We start from the raw sequence: 25950 nt of genomic DNA, 5'->3' as shown, positions 1-25950 counted from the left end.
CTGTCACATCTTCAATGTCTAATTTTTTTCCAAACAAAATAGCTACTCCTCTGCTGTCAGATTTGTAAGAGGCAAACTCAACCCTCCCAACCCTGTCCCTTTTTAGTTTGGCGTGTTCTAAGTCAGTCAAATGCGTCTCCTGTAAGAACGCGATATCCGCGCTTTTTTTCCTAAGCTGTGTTAGTATAGTCTTTCTCTTGACGGGGGAATGTATGCCCCCTACATTCCAAGAGTAGATACTAAATTTCAGTGACTCATAAGATACTCAGTATGTGAATTCACAAGTGAGATGCCAAAGGGAAAGAGACAATAAGAGGAGAGAGAAAGAAACGGGAAGAAGATAGAGAGGGCAGGGAGGAGAGAGAGAGGGGAGAAGGAGAAAAAAATGGGGGAGGGGGGGAAAGAAGAAAAAGATGGGAGGGAGGGGGAATTCTCACCCTCCATAGTGCCGGACTACCGCATCCAAAAACATCTGGACAACCTCATCTGGAAAAGAGTAATGTCAAGAGACACCATTTTTGTAGTTTCAAACATTTTGTCATAATCCAATCTTAACAATAAGCTGTAAACATATCTTCTAGCTCCTATCATATAATTTTCATAATTCTGCATCCACATTTCCCGTTTCCTATCAAAGTTGAGGAGGTCAGCATAATATCCAACCGGGGCAAATTTATTAAACACATATTGCCCTAGCCCAACAAAAACCATTAACCAAAATATTAAACCTATGTCCTGAGCATAGGTACAGGGAATTTCCCTACCAAGACGAAGTACCTTCCCTATTCTGGCTTTGAGAGCCATCATCTAAGCTGAATATTAAGAGTCATATTTGTTTCTAAAACAGGACGGTTACTTAACCCTCTCCCCCCCTAGCATAGCCGGGGCTCCTAGCACCATTCTCTGCATCCAGGAAGTCCTGTGCTGTTTGTGGAGAACCAAAGAATTTAGGGCCTCTGGGGGTAGCCAGTTTAAGTCTGGCAGGGTACAGCAAGTAGGCTTGCCTACCCTCTCTGTGCAGTCTAGAACAAATGGAGGATAATTCCCTGCGTCTCTTCATCAGGTCTACAGAATAGTCTTGAAATAGGAGAATCCTAGAATTCTCATAAGACACCTCATCCATTTTTCTATATGCCCTGAGCACCGCCATTTTAGTCTGAAAGTGGAGAAATTTAATCATTACACGTCGTGCTTGCGCATTGTGATCCATAGCTGGCCTCTCTGGACCTACTCTATGCGCCCTTTCTACACTATTTAGCAGATCACCAGCGGGGATATTGATTAGAGAGGGGAGGGTGTTTTCAACAAATCTTAAAATATATCAGCTGGCTTTACAGATTCAGGCAATCCAAGTAAACAGACATTATTCTGCCTCCAATCTATTTTCTAGATCGTCTAATTTTTGTTGTAATGCTATCAAGTGTTTCTCTAAGGCTTCAATTTTACCAGAATTAGCATTTTGCGTATCCTCCAGGTCAGAAACCCTTGTCTCTACCTCGGATACCCTTGTTGAAAATTGCTTAACCTCCTCTGCCAACGTGTCAACCCCTTTCTGAAGATTTTCTATTTTGGGTAAAAACAGAGTGGAGATTTGTTTAACTATGGGATGTGGATCCAGTGACTGCCCCTCTTGTAAGGAGTCAAAGGAGGAAGCCTGAGTGCCAATGTCTGATCCTAATTTGTCCCTACGATCAGCATTTTTGTTAAGATTTGCCATTATGGTTGGGACAAGATACTTCTCCATACACCCCAGGTCCTACCACTTCTAAAATGGGGTCATCAGGTGCGTATAATGAATTTTGTTTAGCCACGCACCCCAGGCAATTATCACCACCTCTTTAGGTAAAAGCAGAAGTAAAGAAATGTATACATATACCACCTCTTATAACAAATCAAAAAGGCATATCATGTACTGTAGAGGGGTTTCAAATGGAGCACAGTTATATACAGTTATGAGTCACCTAGGCCCTAAAGCCTTACAATCCTGTGGAACAATTCTGCTTTCTCTGCGAAGAGAAAGGTTAGTTTAAACCTGCATTTTACACATAAAAAAAAAAAATTGCAAACATATAGCTGGTGATACATCCACTGAATAGCTAGAGAGGCAAGTTTTCAGTTAGGTTCTGACATGTAACAAATCACCGAAATCTTGCAGTGAATCCTATAACATTACTGTGGAACAACAGAGATCATGTACAAAATGAAACCAATATCTTGGAAGCAAGGGATTTACATGCATATAACCAGTATTGCATCGAGTAGTTTTTAAATGAGGCACAATATAGGAACTATCTGATGCCTAGTTATGAGTCTCAGCAACCCTAAACAGTAAGATGCATGTTTATCATGTCTACATACAGTCTGGCTTCACAGACCATTACTATGCCTATGCACGGGCAGTTTCGTTCAGAGTCAATCCCAAATGTCATTCTGAGGGTTCTATGCTCTAAACTATGCCCCAATGTCAATAAAATCTTCTTGGGGGAACCCGCAAAAGTACCTGCACAGTCTCTTGAAACCTCTGCAGACTCCTGCGTTATAGGCTTAATTAAGTAAACAGGTGAAAGTCTCTAGTCACATACGCCTCTCTGCAGTGAGGCACACACGGATTAAATAGAGGCTTTATCGAGTGTCAGCAAAATCTTACCACCAGCCGCTCAAAACAACTTCTCTTCTGTGAGCAGTGACAGCAGGGCTATTCGGTAATACGAGCAGGTAATTTTGCTACACGACAAGCAGACCTTTAATGCTGGATGGTGTCACGCTGCCTCCTCACTGATTCCCTCTATTGCAACCTATGACAGGATAGATCCGATGTTCCTCCAGGCACTGCTGCCCCTCTCACTGCGGACCTCTCTAAATAGCAGCGTGTTCGCTGCCCCATGTGGCCCCACTCACCCGCTCCTCCGGCACAAACAGGGGCAACTAGTCCAGGAATCTCACCCATGCTGGAAGTGTGTGCAGTCTCCCCTGGTCTCAGCCGATAGTAATTTCTATCAGTCAGTCACACCGCTGGTGCGCCACAAGCCTTTCCTCTACTATCTCGTGCCAAGATGGCCGCCGTCACCTCCTTGAGATAACACGTCCACTGCAAATTAGTTGTGTTTGGGACCTCGGTGGGGGAAGATGGTGTAATCCAATCCCTCTAGTGCCCAGACACGATTTCTGCCAAGTGGGTTCGGGCTCTGAAATTGTTATAAATAGCTTAAACAGCGTATAGTCTTCACCGAGCTTAACACCGGAGCTGTTGCCTGTAAGCCCGCCCACCGGAAGTCTAAAGCATACAATTTTAAACAACTTTCCAATTTACTTCTTTTATCAAATTTTCTTAGTTTTCTTGTTATCCTTTGTTGAAAAGCTGAGATGTAAGCTCATGAGTGTGCACGTGTCCACAACACTATATGGCAGCAGTTTTGGAATAATGTTATACATAAGCATGAGCACTAGATGGCAGCACTATTTCCTGTCATGTAGTGCTTCAGGCAAGTGCACGCTACCTACCTAGGTATCCCTTCAACAAAGAATAACATGAGAACTAAACAAATTTTATAATTGAAGTTAATTGGAAACTTTTTAAAAATTGTATTCTCTATCTAAATAATGAAATCATTTTTCTTGGGTTTACTGTCCCTTTAAGGTCGTGAGAGAACATCCAGGGTGAGATATGAGATAGTCGGGGAACATCTGTGGAGATAGCGTGTCCTATGCCAGGGCTGAGGATTAGTGCTTGGTTTGTGAGCTAGGGTAGAAAATAAGAAGAGGGGTTCAGTAACATTAACATCCACACTTCTGATACTCACAAAGTGTCCCGCTCTCACTCAAAAACTCTCTCCCCAGTAGTTCAAGTCGGTACTCAAGGGTACCTTGCTTACCCAACTCCAGGCGTCTTTATCTCCTGTTTTACTGTAGTGAGAGCTGCGGTGTAGAGGGGGTCCGTATCTCGGCGGTATACGATCCACGATCAGCTTACCCTGCTCCTACCCATGTCAGCGTCTCAGCTTCTCAGAATCTCCTAGTGCGGCATTCACAAGCACCGTGGGTGACGTCAGCGTTGGGGGAGGAGTTAAGCGGAGTGGTGGTTCAACGGTGCTCTGCTGAAAGGAATTGGATCAACTGGATAAGTGAGGAACTGTAGAAAACAATGATCCACTCCTTTAATATACATAAAAGTAAAACTTTATTCGGTAAGTTTAAAAAAAGCATAGAAAAACTCCAATACATCCTCATAGCGGGCGCAGTAATAGGGCTTACGTGTTTCGGCTGTCTAGCTGTAATCATAGCCTGTTAGTGCTGTGCCTTACACTCGTATTTAAAACACACAATGCAAGCTAATTGGCTCAACTGCAAACTTAATTAAAAAACAAATTACGCCCACTAAATTAACCACTTCAAAGCTAGCTATATGCAAGAGGGAAAAACATGAAGATAACTTATAACAGAATGTGAAGTACATACGCTTAATGACATGGTATTAACATCATTATTAAAATAAACAAAAACAAAAGTGCATACCTGTCCAATTGGAGCAGAAAATAAATAATTGTGGCACATCTTGTTAAAAAAAAGTCTGGGCAAATCCACTCAACAACTGCTTACCATATACATAAATATAATTGCCCTGCACTGGCATGGACACTAATAAGCCACAACTAGAGACTCCCATAGGATATGTTGAATTGATCAGCCTATGGTCTTACTAGCCCAGGAGTCCAGGGACAATAACCCTCCCAGCAATTTAGGAGTTTAAACATAATTGTTTAACAGTAAGAGGTGTATATTACACAAAGGAGATTCAAGCAAAGAGAGAAACCAACATCTGAATGTGTCTAGACCCAGGGAGTAAACTAATCCCAATAGTTTATCATATCATATTTGGTATTAAGTCTGCATGGCACTCTGGTGTCTAGCTTTAAAATCCAGTACATTTCCCTTTTGTCTAGAAGCTGATCTAAGTTACCACCTCTCTTGTGCAGCATCACTTTCTCTATGGCACACCATGTGAAAGGGTTTAGGTTACCATTGTGATTTCTCGAGAAATGTTGGACCAGTGGTGGGGATGCTTTGCCCACATAAATAGTGGACAAATGCTCTCTTATTCTGGATCTTATGTCTCTAGACCCGAGACCCACGTACTGCAAATTACAGAGTACAAGTGATCAGATAGTTTTCATAGCTCGTGGTACAGTTGAGGCATGACTGTATGTCAAAGCTTTTACCATTGGCAGATGAAACCAAATTCTTAGTGATATGTACGTTCTCACAAGGCCTGCATCGGCTACTGCCACATTTGTACACGCCGACATGTCTCAGCCAGGAGCTATTGGTACTTGGACTATGCCTTAGCTGAGTAGGTGCCAAAATGCCCCCCAAGGTTCTGCTTTTCCTATAGGAACACTTAATGCCCGTGTCTACAGCATTGACTAAATGGTCACCCGCTGCTAGGAGAGGGAAGTGCTTTTTGACTATTCTGCAAACCTGTTGGTACTATGTGCTAAACGAAGTGGACCCCTTCAAATTTTTCTGAAGGTTTAACATGTGCGGCATATTTCCTCTCCCAAAGTCTTTTAGTTAATTTGTTTGCTTCTCTATCAAAGTCTGTGGGACTGGAGCAATTTCTTTTAATTCTTGTATATTGTGCCTTAGCGACTGCAAATCTGATCTGTCTTTCGGATGACAACTACTGCCATGCAAAAGGGTGTTTCCTGTTATGGGCTTCCGGTACACATTTGTAGATACTGCTTGTCCCTTAACTCCTGTAAGGGTCAAATCCAAGAAATTTATTTCAATTGGATTCATTTCAAATGTGAAATGCAAGCCCACATCACTGCAATTCAGATAATCAAGAAAAAGTGGTATATCATTATGATCCCCTGTCCACACGAACAGGAGATCATCAATGTACCTTTTATACAGTTTGATCTTTTTCTTGAACGGGTTCCTATCTCTAAAGATGCGGTCTTACTCCCACCAACCTAGATACAGGTTGGTGTAAGATGGGGTGAACTTCGCCCCCATGGCCGTACCGCATCTCTGGAGATAGAACTCTCCCTCAAACTTGAAAAAAATGTGGTCGAGGAGAAAGCGAACCACTCTCACAATGAAGGTCTGAAATTCTGGTGAAAAATCACTATATCTGTATAGAAAGAAAGAGATGGCTTTAGTATCCTTATCATGGGGTATGGATGAGTACAATGCCACTGCATCCACTGTGAGCCAGGTATAGCCATCACTCCACTCAAAGTTTTTTTAGAATATTAATGACATGCTTAGTTTCCCTGATGCAAGAGACAAGCGACAGTACCATAGGTTGCAGGATAGAATCCACCCACTGTGAGAGGTGCTCCAATAAGGAGTCAATCCCACTCACAATGGGCCGTCCCTGGACATTGACCAGACCTTTATGAACTTTTGGAAGATGGTGGAACCAGGGGTCTTGGGATATTTCACATCCAGATAATCCACCGTCTGGTCATCCAGGAACCCCTGTTCCCCACCATCATTCAAAATGTGTATCAGTTCATGTCTGAACCTGCTAGTGAGGTCTCTGTCAAATATTTGATAATCATGGCTGTAATGTAATTGGCGTTGCGCTTCTATCACATAGTCCGCTTTATTCATAACAACTACCGCACCACCTTTATCAGCGGTGCGTATCACCAAATCATGATTATTCTTCATTTGTGCCAGAGCCCTTTTTTGTTTAAAAGTGAGATTGTGTTGGGGGGGCGGAGCCTAGCCACGCTAGCTAATGGCTTTACATTAACAGTTCTCTGATATCCCAAACGCTCTCACATAAGTTTAAAGCTGCTGGAAAGCGACAAAGAACCACCACTATCCTAAGGCACCCTGGCTGGGGTCTAGCTACAAAACTGAGGATCCGACACAATTAGGGGTCACCAATCTGATGCAACGCTTAACGGCTCAGATACAAGCGCGGACTGCGCCTTTGGGCCTAATCAGATATCTGCAATTTCTCTCTCAACCCCACGACTGGCCCTCACCTATCACACATCGACAGCTGGGCATAACACAGAGGGATTAGAGACTTCAACACAGGTATCCGGCAGCTCCCTTGGAGCCGTTCACACCAGACCCAAGACCTTCCAGCAGGCAAAAGTCCAGGCCCAGATGGGTTCGGTGTAAGGTATTATAAGACATTTTCAGATGTGTTGGTACCCAATTTGCTTCAAATCTTCAACCAACTATATAAGGCTCCGACTTTGCCTGTTACAATGTTGGAAGCCTTTATCTCAGTCAGTTATTTCCAAACCGAATAAACCTGAGAATCTACCCAGCAACTACAGACCAATATCCTTGTGACGTCAAGATACTAGCCAAAATAATAGACAGCAGACTTAACAAGTACCTGCCTCAACTTGTATCTACAGACCAGGTGGGGTTCATTCCTGCCCGAGAGGCTCGAGACAATACTCTTAAAGTGATACAGCTGATCTCATATGCACTCGCCAATTCTATCCCACTGACGGTAGTGTCGACGGGCGCTGAAAAGGCGTTCAAACCGGGTTAACTGGTCGTTTTATGCGACTTACCCTAGAGAAACTAGGATTTGGTTCGAATTTTATCAATAGAGTGTTCTCGGTCTACTCGTCTCCTAACGCTAGGGTCCGTGTAAATGGCATGTTCTCCAAGACATTCCAGATTACCAACAGCACAAGGCAGGGGTCCCCTCTCCCCTCTAATATTCTCGCTCACGATAGAAGTCCTGGCTAGTAAGATTTACGCTAATGTCAATATATAAGGCGTCTGGGTTGGGCAAAAGGATCATAAGTTGGCAATGTACGCTGACGACATCCTACTAACCCTGACTGACACCATCCCCTCCCTGCAGGCATCTGTCGGAAATCGAAGGCTATGGCAGAGTATCAGACTTCCTTCTTAACCCAGCAAAGTCAGAGATCCTAGATATAACAGAATCCCCACCCACATTTGAAACTTTACACTTGCAGTGTCCTCCAAGATCGCCTCAAACCCATTAAAATACCTGGGCATCACTCTGACTCCCTCTATTAAAGACTTGGTAAACCTAAACTATAAGCGTATAAGAGACGAAGTCCCAAGAGACATGGCAAATTGGAAAAATTAAAAATATTTTGTGGATGGGACGCATTCACGTCGTAAAAATGAATATATTGCCAAGGGTACTATACGTGATGCAGGCATTTCCGCTCTCGTCCACAACGCACCTTATCCATCAGATACAATCTGAAATTGATTTGTATGTCTGCAACGGTCTAAAACCAAGAATCGGTAGGAAAACTATCCACCTCCCTAGAGATAGGGGGGATTGGGGATTCCCAGGTTAGATGAGTATCGTAAGGCCATAGGTCTCCAGCACCTAGACGAGTTGTGCAAATGTTCCAGTAGTAGGGCGTGGATAGGGCTGCATAATGAGATCTTGCAGAGGGGCAACGTAGGCTCGCTCACGTAGGTATCACCTTTGTGTCACCCCAGTCTTATTAACCAATACCCCTTGCTAAAGGATGCCTTCCAAATCTGGGACAAATTGATACGAGTGGAAAGTCTGATTTCTACTACTCATTCACCCGTAACCCCAGTACATGAGAACCCAGACAATGGGATGGCGAACAAAACCCATACACTGGGTTCGTCATACCCCTTGTCGACAGTAACTATAACAAATGCCCTACGACAGGGGAAACCCAAAATCCAGGGATTTGGGTGAGTGGGATGTTTTCCTCTTGGTTTCGAGTGACGCAATTCTTTACTAACCATAGTAAAGAATTGAGACTGTTTTGCCACCCTATGTAGACACTTGGTGTAGAGAATTAGGCTCAGAGATTGACACTAAAGCCTGGCTAAAAATGTTTTTTTTCGAGGCTACAGGAAATGTACTATAAATTTCTAAGTCTCTGGTATTTAACCCCCAAAGGCTAAACAAAAATCTACCCATGCACCAGTGGGGAGTTCTGGAGAGGCTGCGGAGAGGAGGGGTCCTTTTTGCATATCTGGTGGGCATGCCCCCTTATCCGACCCTTTTGGGAAAGCATATTCCTAGAGAGTAGTAGACTCTTGAACATCATTCTGCCCCCCGGCCCAAACTATTTAATATACCAAAATCTGTCCAAAATAACCAAGAGGCGAAACAGCGTCTGTTCCTTGTGATGCTGAATGGCGCCAAAAGCCTCATTCCAAAACATTGGAATTTACAAGTCCCAAATTTGGCTGAATGGAAGGCCCAGGTCCGCGATCTGCTTGGTTTGGAGAGGTACCACTATCTTAAAATAAGTACATTGGCCACTCATGCATATATGCTACTTACCTGGGAAGGTAGGGGCCCCTAGGGCTATCTGGAGTATAATGGACTGGTCTTGACAGCATCTGTAGTCTAGCCCCATGCATTCACTTCCCCGCTCCCCCTTTTTTTTTTTCTTTCCCCCACTCTCCCTCCTTCTCTTAATTATCACTTTCTCCTTCATTTCCTTTATTCTTCGGTAGGTAAACGTACCAAGCCTTCAGTGTCTTCTGCCAGGTGTGTTAATTCACAGGGGTGCACTATTGTTTTATTGTTATAAAAGGTTTGATGTTATGTCTATTGTGTTCAGCATCCAAGTACTAAACCGCTCTTTGTACAAAAGTACAGACTCAGAAACCAGCTTCAAAATAACAGATGGACTTACCTCAACTTTATCTGAAGAACCTTAAAGCTATGTGAAGAAGAGCAGATCGAAATTGTACAGTTACTAATGTAATCATTCCTGACATATTTATCTCTGTAAACTGCTTTTTTTCTGATTACAACTGTCTGTTTTTTAAAAAAAAAAAAAAAAAAGTGAGATTGTGTTTAGTGTTGTTGTTGACACTGTGCTCTAACCTGACAAGATCAAGTTAGAGAATAAACCTGAGCATCCTGTTTGAGCACCCTGTTTGAATCCATGGAAACTTTACTTCTTAAAGAATGTAAAACACAGTGTGACATTTGGGCCTTTTGACAAATTTATGGAAGGAGGAATGATTCCCAGAGGTCTGAGAGTGTACAAATTCCCCACCTTTGACGTGGATCAGCGTGATAAGGATTTTATCAAGGGTTGGAATGACATTCTGTCATATTGTTCATCAAGACTTCTGATAATGTTGAGAAATTACAAACTAAAGCAGTTGGATGTCATTAAGAAAGAGAAAATTGATTCACAACTAGAGATGGACAAACGTATTTATATTAATTTGTAAAATTTGATTCCATTTTAAGGGGTATGGTAGCTAGAGGTAAAAGCCTGGTCATGGTGAACAAGCACTCTAAATTCTTAAGGGACCGTTCTGACTATCAGACAAACTCAGTCTATATTTGGAATCTTAAACAACGGGGGGAGTTTAGGCGTAACCAATTTTCCATTTATCAGAGAAGAGGCAATCGCAGACACAGAGGTAACAAACCAGCATAAAAAAATGTATAATTTTTTTTTTTTTACTGTAGGGATATTAAAAAACAAGGTTATTCCCTCTGTAGAGCAAGTAGTTAGACCCAAAGAGATTATTAGAACTGAACAAGAGACACATTGCCAAGTACTACAGGCCCACCTCCTCATATATACTACCAATATTCCACATTCAGACCTTAAACCGTTTTTTCCACAGGCCCAAGATCAATTGAACAGTGGGGGACAAACGCAGAACACCCAGGGGAGGTATCAGTTCAGGTGGCACCGTCCACAGACAAAATGCAAATAATAAATAATGTGATCAATCTCTCTTTAGAAAGGCTTTCAGCAGAGCAGTTTAACATTCTTGCCTTTGGCTTAGGCTTTTCTCCAACCACCAATTTTAATGTATTTCAAACACTCTTGCATGTCAATCGTCTAATTAGAAATATAACGCTAAAGAAATATTTTTTTTTTTTGGGGGGACACACTACTATGGAATCTACAGATACACAACCCCTGCCTACAACAAACAAGGTCCAGAATTTTGATGTGATGTGGTTACATTACAGATTCTTGAAAATGAACCCAGTACAACTTTGGGTACAGTAAATAAGGGCCTGACTTTGAAAAACAAGTTGAGATTCTATCCTATTCACAGCAGAGGCAGTGTGCTAGAGACTTCAACACAGAATAGAAACTGATCTTGTCCGGTTAGAGAACAGTGTCAACAACACTGAACACAATCTCACTTTTAAACAAAAAAGGGCTCTGGCACAATTGAAGAATAATCGTGATTTGGTGATACGCACTGCCGACAAATTTGGTGCAGTAGTTGTTATGAATAAAGCTGACTATGTGATAGAAGCGCAATGCCAATTACATAACAGCCATGATTATCAAATACTTGCGACACCCCACTAGCAGGTTCAGACATGAACAGACACATTTTGGATGATGGTAGGGAACGGGTTCCTGGATGACCAGACGGTGGATTATCTGGAAGTGAAATATCCCAAGACCCCCTGGTTCCACCATCTTCCAAAAGATCATAAAAGCCTGGCCAATGTTTGGGGAATGCCCATTGTTAGTGGGATTGGCTCCTTATTGGAGCACCTCTCACAGTGGGTGGATTCTATCCTGCATCCTATGGTACTGTTGCTTGTCTCTTACATCAGGGACACTAAGCATGTCATTAATATTCTCAAAAACTTTGAGTGGAGTGATGGCTATACCTGGCTCACAGTGGATGCAGTGGCATTGTACTCATCGATACTGCATGATAAGGGTTCTGAAGCCATCTCTTTTTATACATATATAGTGATTTTTCACCAGAATTTCAGACCTTCATTGTGAGTGGTTCGCTTTCTCCTCACCCACATTTTTTTCAAGTTTGAGGGAGAGTTCTATCTCCAGAGTTACGGTAGGCCATGGGGGCAAAGTTTGCCCCATCTTACTCCAACCTGTATCTAGGTTGGTGGGAGTAAGACTGCATCTTTGGAGATAGGAACTCGTTCAAGAAAAACATCAAACTGTATAAAAGGTACATTGATGATCTCCTGTTCATGTGGACATGGGATCACAATGATATACCACTTTTTATTGATTATCTGAATTGCAGTGATGTGGGCTTGGGTTTCACATTTGACCCTTACAGGAGTTAAGGGACGAGAAGTATCTACAAATGTGTACCGCAAGCCCATAACAGGAAACACCCTTTTGCACGGCAGTAGTTTCCATCCGAAACAGATCAGATTTGCAGTCCCTAAGGCACAATTTACAAGAATTAAAAGAAATTGCTCCAGTCCCACAGACTTTGATAGAGAATCAAACAAATTAACTAAAAGGCTTTGGGAGAGGAAATATCCAGCACATGACATATTGAGAGCCAGGAAAGCAGTAGAGTTTACCCCGAGAGAAACCCTTTCGGGAGAAAAGGACAGAGTTAAACCTTCAGAAAAATTTGAAGTGGTCCACTTCGTTACTGAGTTTAGCACATAGTACCAACAGGTTTGCAGAATAGTCAAAAAGCACTTCCCTCTCCTAGCAGCGGGTGACCATTTAGTCAGTGCTGTAGACACGGGCATTAAGTGTTCCTATAGGAAAAGCAGAACCTTGGGGGGCATTTTGGCACCTACTCAGCTAAGGCATATTCCAAGTACCAATAGCTCCTGGCTGAGACATGTCGGCGTGTACAAATGTGGCAGTAGCCGATGCAGGCCTTGTGAGTACGTACATATCACTAAGAATTTGGTTTCATCTGCCAATGGTAAAAGCTTTGACATACAGTCATGCCTCAACTGTACCACGAGCTATGAAAACTATCTGATCACTTGTACTCTGTGTAATTTGCAGTACGTGGGTCTCGGGTCTAGAGACATAAGATCCAGAATAAGAGAGCATTTGTCCACTATTTATGTGGGCAAAGCATCCCCACCACTGGTCCAACATTTCTAGAGAAATCACAATGGTAACCGAAACACTTTCAGATGGTATTCCATAGAGAAAGTGATGCTGCCCAAGAGAGGTGGTAACTTAGATCAGCTTCTAGCCAAAAGGGAAATTTACTGGATGTTTAAGCTAAGCTAGACACCAGAGTACCATGCAGATTTAATACCAAATATGATATGATAAACTATTGGGAGTAGTTTACTCACTGGGTCTATAGACATTCAGATGTTGGTTTCTCTCTTTGCTTGAATCTCCTTTGTGTAATATACACCTCTTACTGTTAAAGAATTAAACTCCTAAATTGCTGGGCGGGTTATTGTCCCTGGACTCCTGGGCTAGTAAGACCATACACTGATCACTTCAACATATCCCATGGGAGTCTTTAGTTGTGGCTTATTAGTGTCCATGCCGGTGCTGTGCATTTATATTTATGTATGTGGTTAGCAGTTGACTGAATTTGCCCAGCCTTTTTCAACAAGATGTGCCACAATTATTTATTTTGTGCTCCAATTGGACAGGTATGCACTTGTTTTCTCCAACATTGGTGTGTCCGGTCCACGGCGTCATCCTTACTTGTGGGAATATCTCTTCCCCAACAGGAAATGGCAAAGAGTCCCAGCAAAGCTGGCCATATAGTCCCTCCTAGGCTCCGCCCACCCCAGTCATTCTCTTTGCCGTTGCACAGGCAACATCTCCACGGAGATGGTTAAGAGTATGTGGTGTTTAGTTGTTGTTTTTTATTCTACTATCAAGAGTTTGTTATTTTAAAATAGTGCTGGTATGTACTATTTACTCTGAAACAGAAAAAGATGAAGAATTCTGTTTGTGAGAGGAAGATGATTTTAGCAGACAGTAACTAAAATCCTTTGCTGTTTCCACATAGGACTGTTGAGATGAAGTAACTTCAGTTGGGGGAAACAGTTAGCAGACTTTTCTGCTTAAGGTATGACTAGCCATATTTCTAATAAGACTGTGTAATGCTGGAAGGCTGTCATTTCCCCTCATGGGGTAAGCCATTTTCTTCGTCTCAAGCAGAATAAAGGGCTTAATATGGGCTATAAAACTGGTAGACACTTTTATGGGCAAAATCGATTGCTTTATTTGGGCATTTTATACATGTTTATGCTGGTTTTTCACATATATAAACTTGGGGAACGTTTTTTAACGTCAGGCACTATGTTAGACACCTTTTCCAGTCAGGAAGGGCCTTCCCAGTTGTAGGCTGAGCCTCATTTTCGCGCCATTACTGCGCAGTTGTTTTTGAGAGCAAGACATGAAGATGCATGTGTGAGGACCTGAAAATAGTTGGAAAAGTTCCTAGAAGGCGTCATTTGGTATCGTATTCCCCTCTGGGCTTGGTAGAGTCGCAGCAAAGGCTGTAGCTGGGACTGTAGAGGGGTTAAAACTGTAACCGGCTCCGGTTTCGTTATCTTAAGGGTTAAAGCTCTGAAAATTGGTGTGCAATACTTTTAATGCTTTAAGACACTGTGGTGGAATTTTGGTAAATTTTGAACAATTCCTTCATATTTTTTCACATATTCAGTAATAAAGTGTGCTCTGTTTAAAATTTAAAGAGACAGTAACGGTTTTGTTTTAAAACGTTTTTTGTGTTTTACTGACAAGTTTAAGCCTGTTTAACATGTCTGTGCCTTCAGATAAGCTATGTTCTATATGTATGAAAGTCAATGTGTCTCCCCCTTCTAAATTATGTGATAATTGTGCCAAAGCGTCCAAACAAAGTAAGGACAGTACTGTCACAGATAATTAAGTTGCCCAAGATGATTCTTCAGATGAAGGGAGTAGACATGGTTCTACATCATCTCCTTCTGTGTCTACACCAGTTTTGCCCACGCAGGAGGCCCCTAGTACTTCTAGCGCGCCAATGCTTATTACCATGCAACAATTGACGGCTGTAATGGATAACTCCATAGCAAATATTTTATCCAAAATGCCTGCATATCAGAGAAAGCGCGATTGCTCTGTTTTAAACACTGAAGAGCAGGAGGGCGCTGATGATAATTGTTCTGTCATACCCTCACACCAATCTGAAGGAGCCATGAGGGAGGTTTTGTCAGATGGGGAAATTTCAGATTCAGGAAAAATTTCCCAACAGGCTGAACCTGATGTTGTGACATTTAAATTTAAATTAGAACATCTCCGCGCACTGCTTAAGGAGGTGTTATCTACTCTGGATGATTGTGACAACCTGGTCATTCCAGAAAAATTATGCAAGATGGACAAGTTCCTAGAGGTTCCGGTGCACCCCGACGCTTTTCCTATACCCAAGCGGATGGCGGACATAGTGAATAAGGAATGGGAGAAGCACGGCATACCTTTTGTTCCCCCTCCTATATTTAAGAAATTATTTCCTATGGTCGACCCCAGAAAGGACTTATGGCAGACAGTCCCTAAGGTCGAGGGGGCAGTTTCTACTCTAAACAAGCGCACTACTATTCCTATCGAGGATAATTGTGCTTTCAAAGATCCTATGGATAAAAAATTGGAGGGTTTGCTTAAAAAGATTTTTATACAGCAAGGTTACCTTCTTCAACCCATTTCGTGCATTGTTCCTGTCACTACAGCAGCGTGGTTCTGGTTCGAGGAACTAGAAAAGTCGCTCAGTAGAGAGACTCCATATGAGGAGGTTATGGACAGAGTTCACGCACTTAAGTTGGCTAACTCCTTTATTTTAGATGCCGCTTTGCAAATAGCTAGATTAGCGGCAAAAAATTCGGGGTTTGCCATTGTGACGCACAGAGCGCTTTGGCTAAAGTCTTGGTCAGCGGATGTATCATCCAAGACAAAATTGCTTAATATCCCCTTCAAGGGTAAAACTCTCTTTGGGCCAGAATTGAAAGAGATTATCTCAGACATCACTGGGGGAAAGGGCCACGCCCTCCCACAAGATAGGCCTTTCAAAGCCAAGAATAAGTCTAATTTTCGTTCCTTTCGTAATTTCAGGAACGGACCGGGCTCTAATTCTGCATCCTCTAAGCAAGAGGGTAATACCTCACAGACCAAACCAGCCTGGAAACCGATGCAAGGCTGGAACAAGGGTAAGCAGGCCAAGAAGCCTGCCGCTGTTAACAAATCAGCATGAAGGAGTAACCCCCGATCCGGGACCGGATCTAGTGGGGGGCAGACTCTCTCTCTTTGCTCAGGCTTGGGCAAGAGATGTTCAGGATCCCTGGACGCTAGAAATAGTTTCGAAGAGTTATCTTCTGGAATTCAAGGAACTACCCCCAAGGGGAAGGTTCCACATGTCTCACTTATCCTCAAACCAAATAAAGAGACAGGCATTCTTACATTGTGTAGAAGACCTGTTAAAGATGGGGGTGATACACCCAGTTCCAACGGCGGAACAATTAATGGGATTTTACTCAAATCTGTTTGTAGTTCCCAAAAAAGAGGGAACTTTCAGACCAATCCTGGTTTTAAAGATCCTAAACAAATTTCTCAGAGTACCATCGTTCAAGATGGAAACCATTCGAACGATTCTACCCACAATTCAGGAAGGTCAATTTATGACTACCGTGGATCTAAAGGATGCGTATCTACATATCCCTATCCACAAAGAACATCATCAGTTCCTAAGGTTCGCTTTTCTGGACAAACATTACCAGTTTGTGGCACTCCCATTCGGGTTAGCCACTGCTCCAAGGATTTTCACAAAGGTACTCGGATCCCTTCTAGCGGTTCTAAGACCAAGGGGCATTGCAGTAGTACCGTACTTGGACGACATTCAAGTACAAGCGTCGTCTCTTTCAAAGGCAAAGGCTCACTCAGACATCGTTCTGGCCTTTCTCAGATCTCACGGTTGGAAGGTGAACATAGAAAAGAGTTCCCTGTCTCCGTCGACAAGAGTTCCCTTCTTGGGAACAATAATAGATTCCTTAGAAATGAGGATTTTCTTGACAGAAGTCAGAAAGTCAAAACTTCTAAACGCTTGTCAAGTTCTTCATTCTATTCCTCGTCCTTCCGTAGCTCAGTGCATGGAAGTAGTAGGTTTGATGGTTGCAGCAATGGACATAGTTCCTTTTGCGCGAATTCATCTAAGACCATTACAACTGTGCATGCTGAAACAGTGGAATGAGGACTATACAGACTTGTCTCCAGTGATTCAAGTAGATCAGAAGACCAGAGACTCACTCCGTTGGTGGCTAACCCAGGATCACCTATCCCAGGGAATGAGCTTCTGCAGTCCAGAGTGGGTCATCGTCACGACCGACACCAGCCTAGTGGGCTGGGGCGCGGTCTGGGAATCCCTGAAAGTCTCTTCTCCCGATAAACATTCTGGAACTAAGAGCGATATTCAATGCTCTCAGGGCTTGGCCTCAGCTAGCAAAGGCCAGATTCATAAGATTCCAGTCAGACAACATGACGACTGTTGCGTATCTCAATCATCAGGGGGGAACAAGGAGTTCCCTGGCGATGAAAGAAGTGACCAAAATAATACAATGGGCGGAGAATCACTCCTGCCACCTATCTGCGATCCACATTCCAGGTGTGGAAAACTGGGAAGCGGATTATTTGAGTCGTCGGACATTCCATCCGGGGGAGTGGGAACTCCACCCGGAGATCTTTGCCCAGTTGACGCAACTATGGGGCATTCCAGATATGGATCTGATGGCTTCTCGTCAGAACTTCAAGGTTCCTTGCTACGGGTCCAGATCCAGGGATCCCAAGGCGACTCTAGTGGATGCACTAGTAGCGCCTTGGACCTTCAACCTAGCTTATGTGTTTCCACCGTTTCCTCTTATTCCCAGGCTGGTAGCCAGGATCAAACAGGAGAGGGCCTCGGTGATCTTGATAGCTCCTGCGTGGCCACGCAGGACTTGGTATGCAGACCTGGTGAATATGTCATCGGTTCCACCATGGAAGCTACCTTTGAGACAGGTCCTTCTTGTTCAGGGTCCATTCGAACATCCAAATCTGGTCTCCCTCCAGCTGACGGCTTGGAGATTGAACGCTTGATTCTATCAAAGCGTGGGTTTTCAGATTCCGTGATAGATACTCTGGTTCAAGCCAGAAAACCGGTAACTAGAAAGATTTACCATAAAATATGGAAAAGATATATCTGCTGGCGTGAATCCAAGGGATTCCCATGGAATAAGATAAAGATTCCTAGGATTCTTTCCTTTCTACAAGAAGGTTTGGAGAAAGGATTATCTGCGAGTTCTCTAAGGGGACAGATTTCTGCTTTATCTGTCCTACTACACAAACGACTTGCAGTTGTGCCAGATGTTCAAGCATTTGTTCAGGCTTTGGTTAGGATCAAGCCTGTTTACAGACCTTTGACTCCTCCCTGGAGTTTAAATCTAGTTCTTTCAGTTCTTCAAGGGGTTCCGTTTGAACCTTTACATTCCATAGATATTAAGTTGTTATCTTGGAAAGTTTTGTTTTTGGTTGCTATTTCTTCTGCTAGAAGAGTTTCTGAGTTATCTGCTCTACAGTGTACTCCACCCTATCTGGTGTTCCATTCAGATAAGGTTGTTCTGCGTACTAAGCCTGGTTTTCTACCAAAGGTTGTTTCCAACAAAAATATTAATCAGGAGATAGTTGTACCACCTTTGTGTCCGGATCCAGTTTCAAAGAAGGAACGTTTGCTACACAATTTAGATGTAGTCCGTGCTCTAAAGTTCTACTTAGAAGCTACAAAAGAGTTCAGACAAACTTCTTCTCTGTTTGTCGTCTATTCTGGTAAAAGGAGAGGTCAAAAAGCAACTTCTACCTCTTTCCTTTTGGCTTAAAAGCATCATCCGATTGGCTTATGAGCCTCCTGAAAGAATCACAGCTCACTCCACTAGGGCTGTAGCTTCCACATGGGCCTTCAAGAATGAGGCTTCTGTTGATCAGATATGTAAGGCAGCGACTTGGTCTTCACTGCACACTTTTGCCAAATTTTACAAATTTGATACTTTTGCTTCTTCGGAGGCTATTTTTGGGAGAAAGGTTTTGCAAGCCGTGGTGCCTTCCGTTTAGGTGAACTGATTTGCTCCCTCCCTTCATCCGTGTCCTAAAGCTTTGGTATTGGTTCCCACAAGTAAGGATGACGCCGTGGACCGGACACACCAATGTTGGAGAAAACAGAATTTATGCTTACCTGATAAATTACTTTCTCCAACGCTGTGTCCGGTCCACGGCCCGCCCTGTTTTTTTAATCAGGTCCGATGAATTATTTTCTTTAACTACAGTCACCACGACACCCTATGGTTTCTCCTATTTTTTCCTCCTGTCCGTCGATCGAATGACTGGGGTGGGCGGAGCCTAGGAGGGACTATATGGCCAGCTTTGCTGGGACTCTTTGCCATTTCCTGTTGGGGAAGAGATAATTTATCAGGTAAGCATAAATTCTGTTTTTATTAATAATGATGTTTATACCATGTCATTAAGAGTATGTAGTTCGCATTCTGTCATGAGTAATCTTCATGGTTTTTCCCTCTTGCATATAGCTAGCTTTGAAATGGTTAATTTAGTGGGCGTAATTTGTTTTTTAATTTAAGTTTGCAGTTGAGCCAATTGGCTTGCTTTGTGTGTTTTTAAATACGAGTGTAAGGCACAGCACTAACAGGCTATGATTACGGCTAGACAGCCGAAACTCGTAAGCCCTAGTGCTGCACCTGCTATGAGGATGTATTGGAGTTTTTCTATGCTTTTTTTAAACTTACTGAATAAAGTTTTACTTTTATGTATTTTGAAGGAGTGGATTGTTGTTTTCTACAGTTCCTATGATAGAAGGGACCAGATTGTCTGGGACTGATGCAAGAGTTGAGTTGTAGTGACAGATTGGTCAGGGCAGGAAAAGGAGATGGAAGAAAGCAGAGGTTTGACAGTTGTTGTGCATCCTGTGACTTAATGCTTCTGTGGCGTTTGTTATGAGGGACAGTAGTAGGAAGAGCTGTGCTGTTGCAATTGAGGAGATGATGGTCAGAAAGTGGAAAAGGGGAATTTGTGAAGTTTGAGAGAGTGCATCGATGCTGAAAATCAGATCAAGGGAGTGTCCATTTTTGTGAGAGGGAGAGTCTGTCCATTGTGAGATAATAGATTGTAACATAAAGTAAGCTGGAGAATTTGTTTTGCTCCAGGGCTAGTAGGATTATCAACGGGGAGGATGAAATCTCAAAGAATGAGGGCAGGGGTATATGAAGAGAGGAAATAAGCAGCAAAATGATCATGTCAGAGAGTTGGGGAGCACGGGGGATATATATATATATATATAATCTCCGCAACACATAGAGAGAGGAGAGAACAAGCAAATCATGTGGCTTTCAAAGGAAGAAAATATGAGGGAAGAGATGGGTTGTATTTGGTAAAAGGTGCAATGAGAGGAAAGTAAAATACCTACACCACCACCTTGTCTGTTTCCAGGCCTAGGGGGTGTGACTGAAGTGGAGACTCCATGTGACAATGCAGCAGGGGAGAAAGTGTCTGAGAGACAACCAAGGTTCTGTGAGATAAGGTTGAGGTAGTGGGTGATAAAGAGATAGTGAAAAGAAGTGAGCTTGTAGCAAACAGAGCAAGAGTTCCAGAATGCACAAGTAATACAAAGAGTATAATAAAAATATGATGAAACAATATTTATAGACAATGCTGACAAAATTTCACGTTTGACAGATTTTACATTATGTATCAAACCAAAGCATGGAAAAATTGGCTTTCTTTTAAATGCAAAATTAAAGTAATAGACGTTATTACAAATTAAAGACTATAACCTGGTAAAATACATACAAGTGATTATTTTTGGGGAGATCATGGCTTAGTAGGTCTGACTAGGGCTTGAAATATCCCAGAAATCAATGATCTACAGCTTCTTTTGCTTCTACGTTTGGGATATCAAATGTGTTAAGCTCTTTGCTGATGACTGCAATTCAAAATATATCTATCTCCTGTTGGAGTTTAAAGGGAAAGGGCTTATTTAAAATATGTTTACAGTTGTTTCTCTCACATCTAGAGTGGCCTTTCTAAATGTGTGTCACAAAGAAAATAATAATGAGATTAAATGGTTTTCAAATGTATCATTTTCTGAGTGTTAAGAATGCTTTGTTTCTCTTATTTGCCCATAAATCCTACTTGTTTTATTGTCCTCAGGTGTAGACATGCAGGAAGGATTCAGGTTTGCTTCAGCAGGAGACGATGTTAAAATATGGGATTCCTCGTCCATGACTGTTGTGGAGCAGTTCAACCCACATAGTACATCACATTCTGTATCATCCTTGTGCTGGAGTAGTAACAGTATCCTTTGACAGGTGCATTATGTATAGGTTTTGATGAGACAATTTCTTATAGGGTTTGCCATATTTCATAAATTTTTTTTTTTTAAAAAACAGAGGGAGTTCATTTGTTCTTTTCTTATAACGATTTTGAGCCTTGGAAGCACAGAATTTACTAAAATATTTGAGATAAAATACTAGTAGTGTATTATATGCACCGTAAAAAACATTTTTTTTTTGTATTTGTTATATTTTTTTATGCATTGGTTCAAAAAGTTGAGCACAAATGTATTCTAAAATGCTAAGGAATTCATTGGGAATAAAATACTACTCAAGTTAAAATTCTCATTTACAGGTTCAATAGCCAAGATATTTTTTTTTCTTTTTGTTAATAATGATATAATACTTGACATAAACAGTGGCACCATAAATTGTATTTTTGACATGAAATATGTCATGACCTACATGATTGACAGCACACATTACAATGGAGTATGAAATAATAATATAATTGCTAGCATTATACATATTTCAATTTTATTAAAGCTAATGATTTAACCCCTTCAGGATGCAAGCATATGTCCATAATCTAAACATCCGTGCATACAGAATGTCACATGATTGTCACTATGATCACTTGACTCCAAGTGGCGGTGATTGGCTCCTGGGGGGGCTGCCCAGTTTGATCTACCACAGTTTTTACAAGGAGGTGCGAAGGACACCATAAAAGTTTTTTGTACTTTTATAGAACCTTGAGAAAGGCACAAGTATGATCTGAAACCTTGGAAAATGTGTTAAGTAATACATTTTTTTAAAGAATATGTGTGCTGCCTTTTTATATTATGAATTACCTGAAACACCTATTTTATATTTTCAATGTGTGTGCTGGGAATTTCATCTATTTTTCTCATCCTTTTTGTTTTGTTTATTATGCAGTGTTAATGTATGCTTTTATTAAAGAATCCTCTTAATATAAGAAATGTAAGTAGTATTTTTTTCTGCTTTTATTTGATTCTTAAAATTAACGATATTGTTACATAGATATCTGATACAATCTTATATCTTAAGGTTACAAATTGTATTATGTTATGTAGTATATACCCAAATTAGATAATCTGCTGGTAGTGTTTAATTTGCCTTGCTTTGAACTTTAAAGGGACGTTCCAGCCAAAATTGAAATGCACATCGGTGCTTTTCACTTTTTGAATAAAAGCGTTTTTGCAATATACATACATTAGCAAAAATGCTTCTTTTAAAAGCTATCATTGTTTTTACGGTGCTCGTGCATATAAAGCATATCTACATATGCTTCTGACACCGGCATTTTAAGCAATGTGCATTTTCAGAGAACTTGCAGTTGGGTGTATCTTGTAAATTATGCCATCACCAACACAATGCAAGGCACCGCAGACTATATAAGTATACACATTTTAAATGCTGGTGTATGAAGCATATTTTAGATATTCTTCACATGCACAGTAAAAGCTCTTCCTTAAAACAGTGATAGCTTTTATTAGAAACCATTTTTATTTAATGCATGCATATTTAAAATTCAAAAGTAAAATACAATGAAGTACATTTCAGTTTTGGCTGGAATGTCCCTTTAATTATGCTGGCTGAGTAGCATTAAAATGTTAAAGAAAACTTTTAATAAATGATATATTGTTGTCCATAACTAAATGTTCAGATCATTTTCTGGTCACTGCTTCTGGTAGTGGTGATAAAATAGTGGTTTCAAGCTACAAATCAAAGCCTGTTCCTCTTTTGGAGCTTGCAGAAGGAGTAAGTATTAAACAAAAAAAAAACTAAAATGCACCCTTGATAGTTTTGTGATTTAAATAGTTGAATAAACCTGTTGGTTGGATTCTGCAACCTGTGCATAAACCGTTTTTGGAGAAACTGTTCTGCTCTGTTTTGTCTATAGCATAAGGTCCAGTTATTTCAGTGCTGACGGAATTAAATGTGAACTAAAATATTGTGTGTATCCATTTGATTTTACAGGATGAGAGATTTCCTCATGATTAAAAAATTCCATCAGCCTAAATGCAGCCTGTTGGAAAGACTGAAATATTGGAGAAGTTTTTCAATAGCTTATGTGTGTAATGATAGTAAAAGATTTCTATGAGAAAAGCATCTACACTTTTTTGGGCACCATAGCAGCATTGCCCCAGGGTTAAAATCAAAGCTGAAAATGCAGTGTTTAAAGATATGTAGTAAAACAAATTCAAATTGGCCAGCTTTTGCAGAATGTTTTGTATAATTTAGGCTTAATTTAATTACAAACCTTTTATCTCTTTTAGAACTAATACAAAATCCCTGAACACTTTTTCAGAAATTGTGGGCACTGGGTTTTGAAGCTGAAATATGGAATGGTAGACAATAATGCTGCTGCAGTCAGATGTTATAAGAATTTTGGAAAAAAAAAATAACGAGATAGGTGATCAAGGTTACACTGTGTCCATGGAGACATTTTATAATCACTTTGACTTTTTTTTTTTGTAATCCCTTAGAGAAAACAGACCTGTGTAAATCTGAATTCCAGCTCTCAATATGTAGTCAGTGGAGGTCTTGATAATACTGTAAATATCTGGGATTTGAAAGCTAAAAGACTTCATCGATCTCTAAAGGTAAGTTTTACAGTTACAAAGCTTAAAATAGTATTAAATAGCCTAAAGCTCTGAATATTTCAGTAGCTGCTTGGAGTTTCAGGATATATTTGAGAAGAAATGTATTTGTTTCTCCCGTCTTATTTCAGTCAATCTCTTCTAGGATCACAAGGATGAAGTAACTTGTGTTACATTTAATGGGAATGACTCCTATGTTGCCTCAGGCTCTATGAGTGGAGAAATCATATTGCATAATGTAACTACCAATTTATCCAGTACTCCTTTTGGTCATGGAAGCAGCCAGGTACAGAATATCCTTGATTAAATGATAATCCTTTTTATTGTGTATTTTATATCTAGCTTACATCCTAGATGTTCACGTTATGTTTGGATTTTTTTTCGTTTTGTTTTTGCTACTGATTATTTGTGTAACTGGTAAATTGTTTACAGAATTTAAACTGATATCTAGTTCAGTATAACTACGTAAATCAGTGCTGCTCTTTTTAAAAAATAAGAGCTTACCTTTTTTGGAGTCTTTAAGGAAGGTAATCTTATGTACATTTATATCTTCATTGCTATGGGTGGAATGAACTGCAGATAACCTAATAATTTGTTTATGATAATGATGTTTAAATCATTCTACAGTGTCAATGACTTAGTGAATAATTCAGTGCATGGTTACACTTATACAAGATCTGCACTTATTAGTTTACATTCAAGTTTTTCCCAACAAAACCATAGATATTTTCATAAGCTAATAATTGTGACATTGCCCACCATCCCTTATTTTGCAAAACATAAGTGACATTTTAACCTCTCAGTGGCGTTAGGACGTTCCATGCCATCCTTACAGCGCTGGGCTTTAATGCAGTTAGGATGGCATGGACCGTCCTAACTGATCTGGCATCCTGCGTTTTCAGAATAGGAACACGGACTGGAGGGCGTGCCTAGCATCGTGGCAATCCCCCATGATTCGATCTCACCCTTGAACTCACATGATCGCATTGACAATTGCGTGATTTCATTTTTAAAGCAAGTGTTTACTTTGGAACTTTGTTCTGATGTTAAACACTTGGCCCTGGTTATGAAAGGGTTAATGAATCATAATTATATTGTCTGCATACTACTTGGGAGTAATTAAGAATCACACATTTATGCTAAATGTATATGGACAGGGAACTAGTGCTATGTCTGCTCTATTTAAAAAAAAACAAACAAAAAAAACAACTTTTTAAAGTTTAAAATTAAATATATTTATGCAACTGCTTTGTCTTTTTTTTTTTTTTTTTTTAAATTAGTAGGCTGAGGATGCGCTAATCAATAGGAGTTCACTTCCAGATTCTCATTGCTACAGGAGAGTGAATGTGAACAGGTTTACTTTGTCTTTACTGTGGCTTCCACCATCAGTGCACTCTAACATTTAATCTATAGCCTGGGTGGTGCTGCCTCTTCCTGTATTGTCTCTTGTGCTCCTTTAATGAAGAGCAGCTAAGTATCTAGTCATTTAAATCTTTATTAATGGACTATGTGTTTCTAATTGAGGGAGAGGAAGTCAGACACAGAGAAACAAAGAGAGGTGGGCTCCACCAGACTGTGCTACAGTGTTTGAGTGGAGGAGACAGACTAATAGGGAGGGAGACAGGTAAAAGAAGGATGCAGATCTTAAAAAAATATATTTTTAACATTACTTTTCTATCATCTATGCCTTGACTGTCTCCCAATGGATTCATAACCATTTAGTGTCCCTCTAACAAAAATGTATTAATCCTAAGGGATAAATATTAATCCACTTTAAGAAATCATAATTCATGTAATGGAAAACTTATCTTATCTTATTTCTTCATAACATAAATGTCTGTTACATCAAGATGATTAATTTCTAATGAGCTTTTCCTTCACCAGACTTATTTATTTTACTATATCAAATATTACTCAGCACAAAAAATAAGTCAAAAGGATTTTTATACGAAATCTAATCAAAATATTTTATTTAGAACCAAGTGCTACACTGTTGTGTATATAATTTATCCTGAGTTTATATCAAGTCAATATGCTGGTAAAAGGGCATTGAACTGTTACATGAGTTAATATCAAGTTATCCTGAGTTAATATCCAGTTAATATGCTGGTAAAGGGCATTGAACTGTCTCATGATAACTTATGCTGAACATATACGCCGACAAGAGGCGTTGGAAACACTCACAGAATACCTAGGACGAATATACACATACACTTAGTTAAGAGTTCAGGTGAAATCCCAGACTAAGCTTTGACTAAACTTTATCTA

At 40.7% G+C, this 25950-nt stretch overlaps 1 protein-coding gene across 1 annotated transcript in view; it reads left to right on the top strand.

Moving 5' to 3' along the window:
* The window catches only part of NEDD1 (NEDD1 gamma-tubulin ring complex targeting factor), a 361264-nt gene that overhangs the window by 18097 nt on the left and 317217 nt on the right, over positions 1 to 25950 (top strand). The window contains exons 2-5 of the mRNA XM_053719245.1: positions 20937 to 21080; positions 22746 to 22840; positions 23569 to 23685; positions 23828 to 23968. Coding sequence (XP_053575220.1) covers positions 20937 to 21080; positions 22746 to 22840; positions 23569 to 23685; positions 23828 to 23968 — 497 coding nt within the window. The remainder of the gene's footprint in view (positions 1 to 20936; positions 21081 to 22745; positions 22841 to 23568; positions 23686 to 23827; positions 23969 to 25950) is intronic.

Source organism: Bombina bombina, chromosome 6 (genome assembly GCF_027579735.1).
Source record: "Bombina bombina isolate aBomBom1 chromosome 6, aBomBom1.pri, whole genome shotgun sequence".
Classification (NCBI taxonomy): domain Eukaryota; kingdom Metazoa; phylum Chordata; class Amphibia; order Anura; family Bombinatoridae; genus Bombina; species Bombina bombina.
Note: the sequence above shows the minus strand (reverse complement) of the source record. Positions and strands in the feature narration are given on the sequence as shown.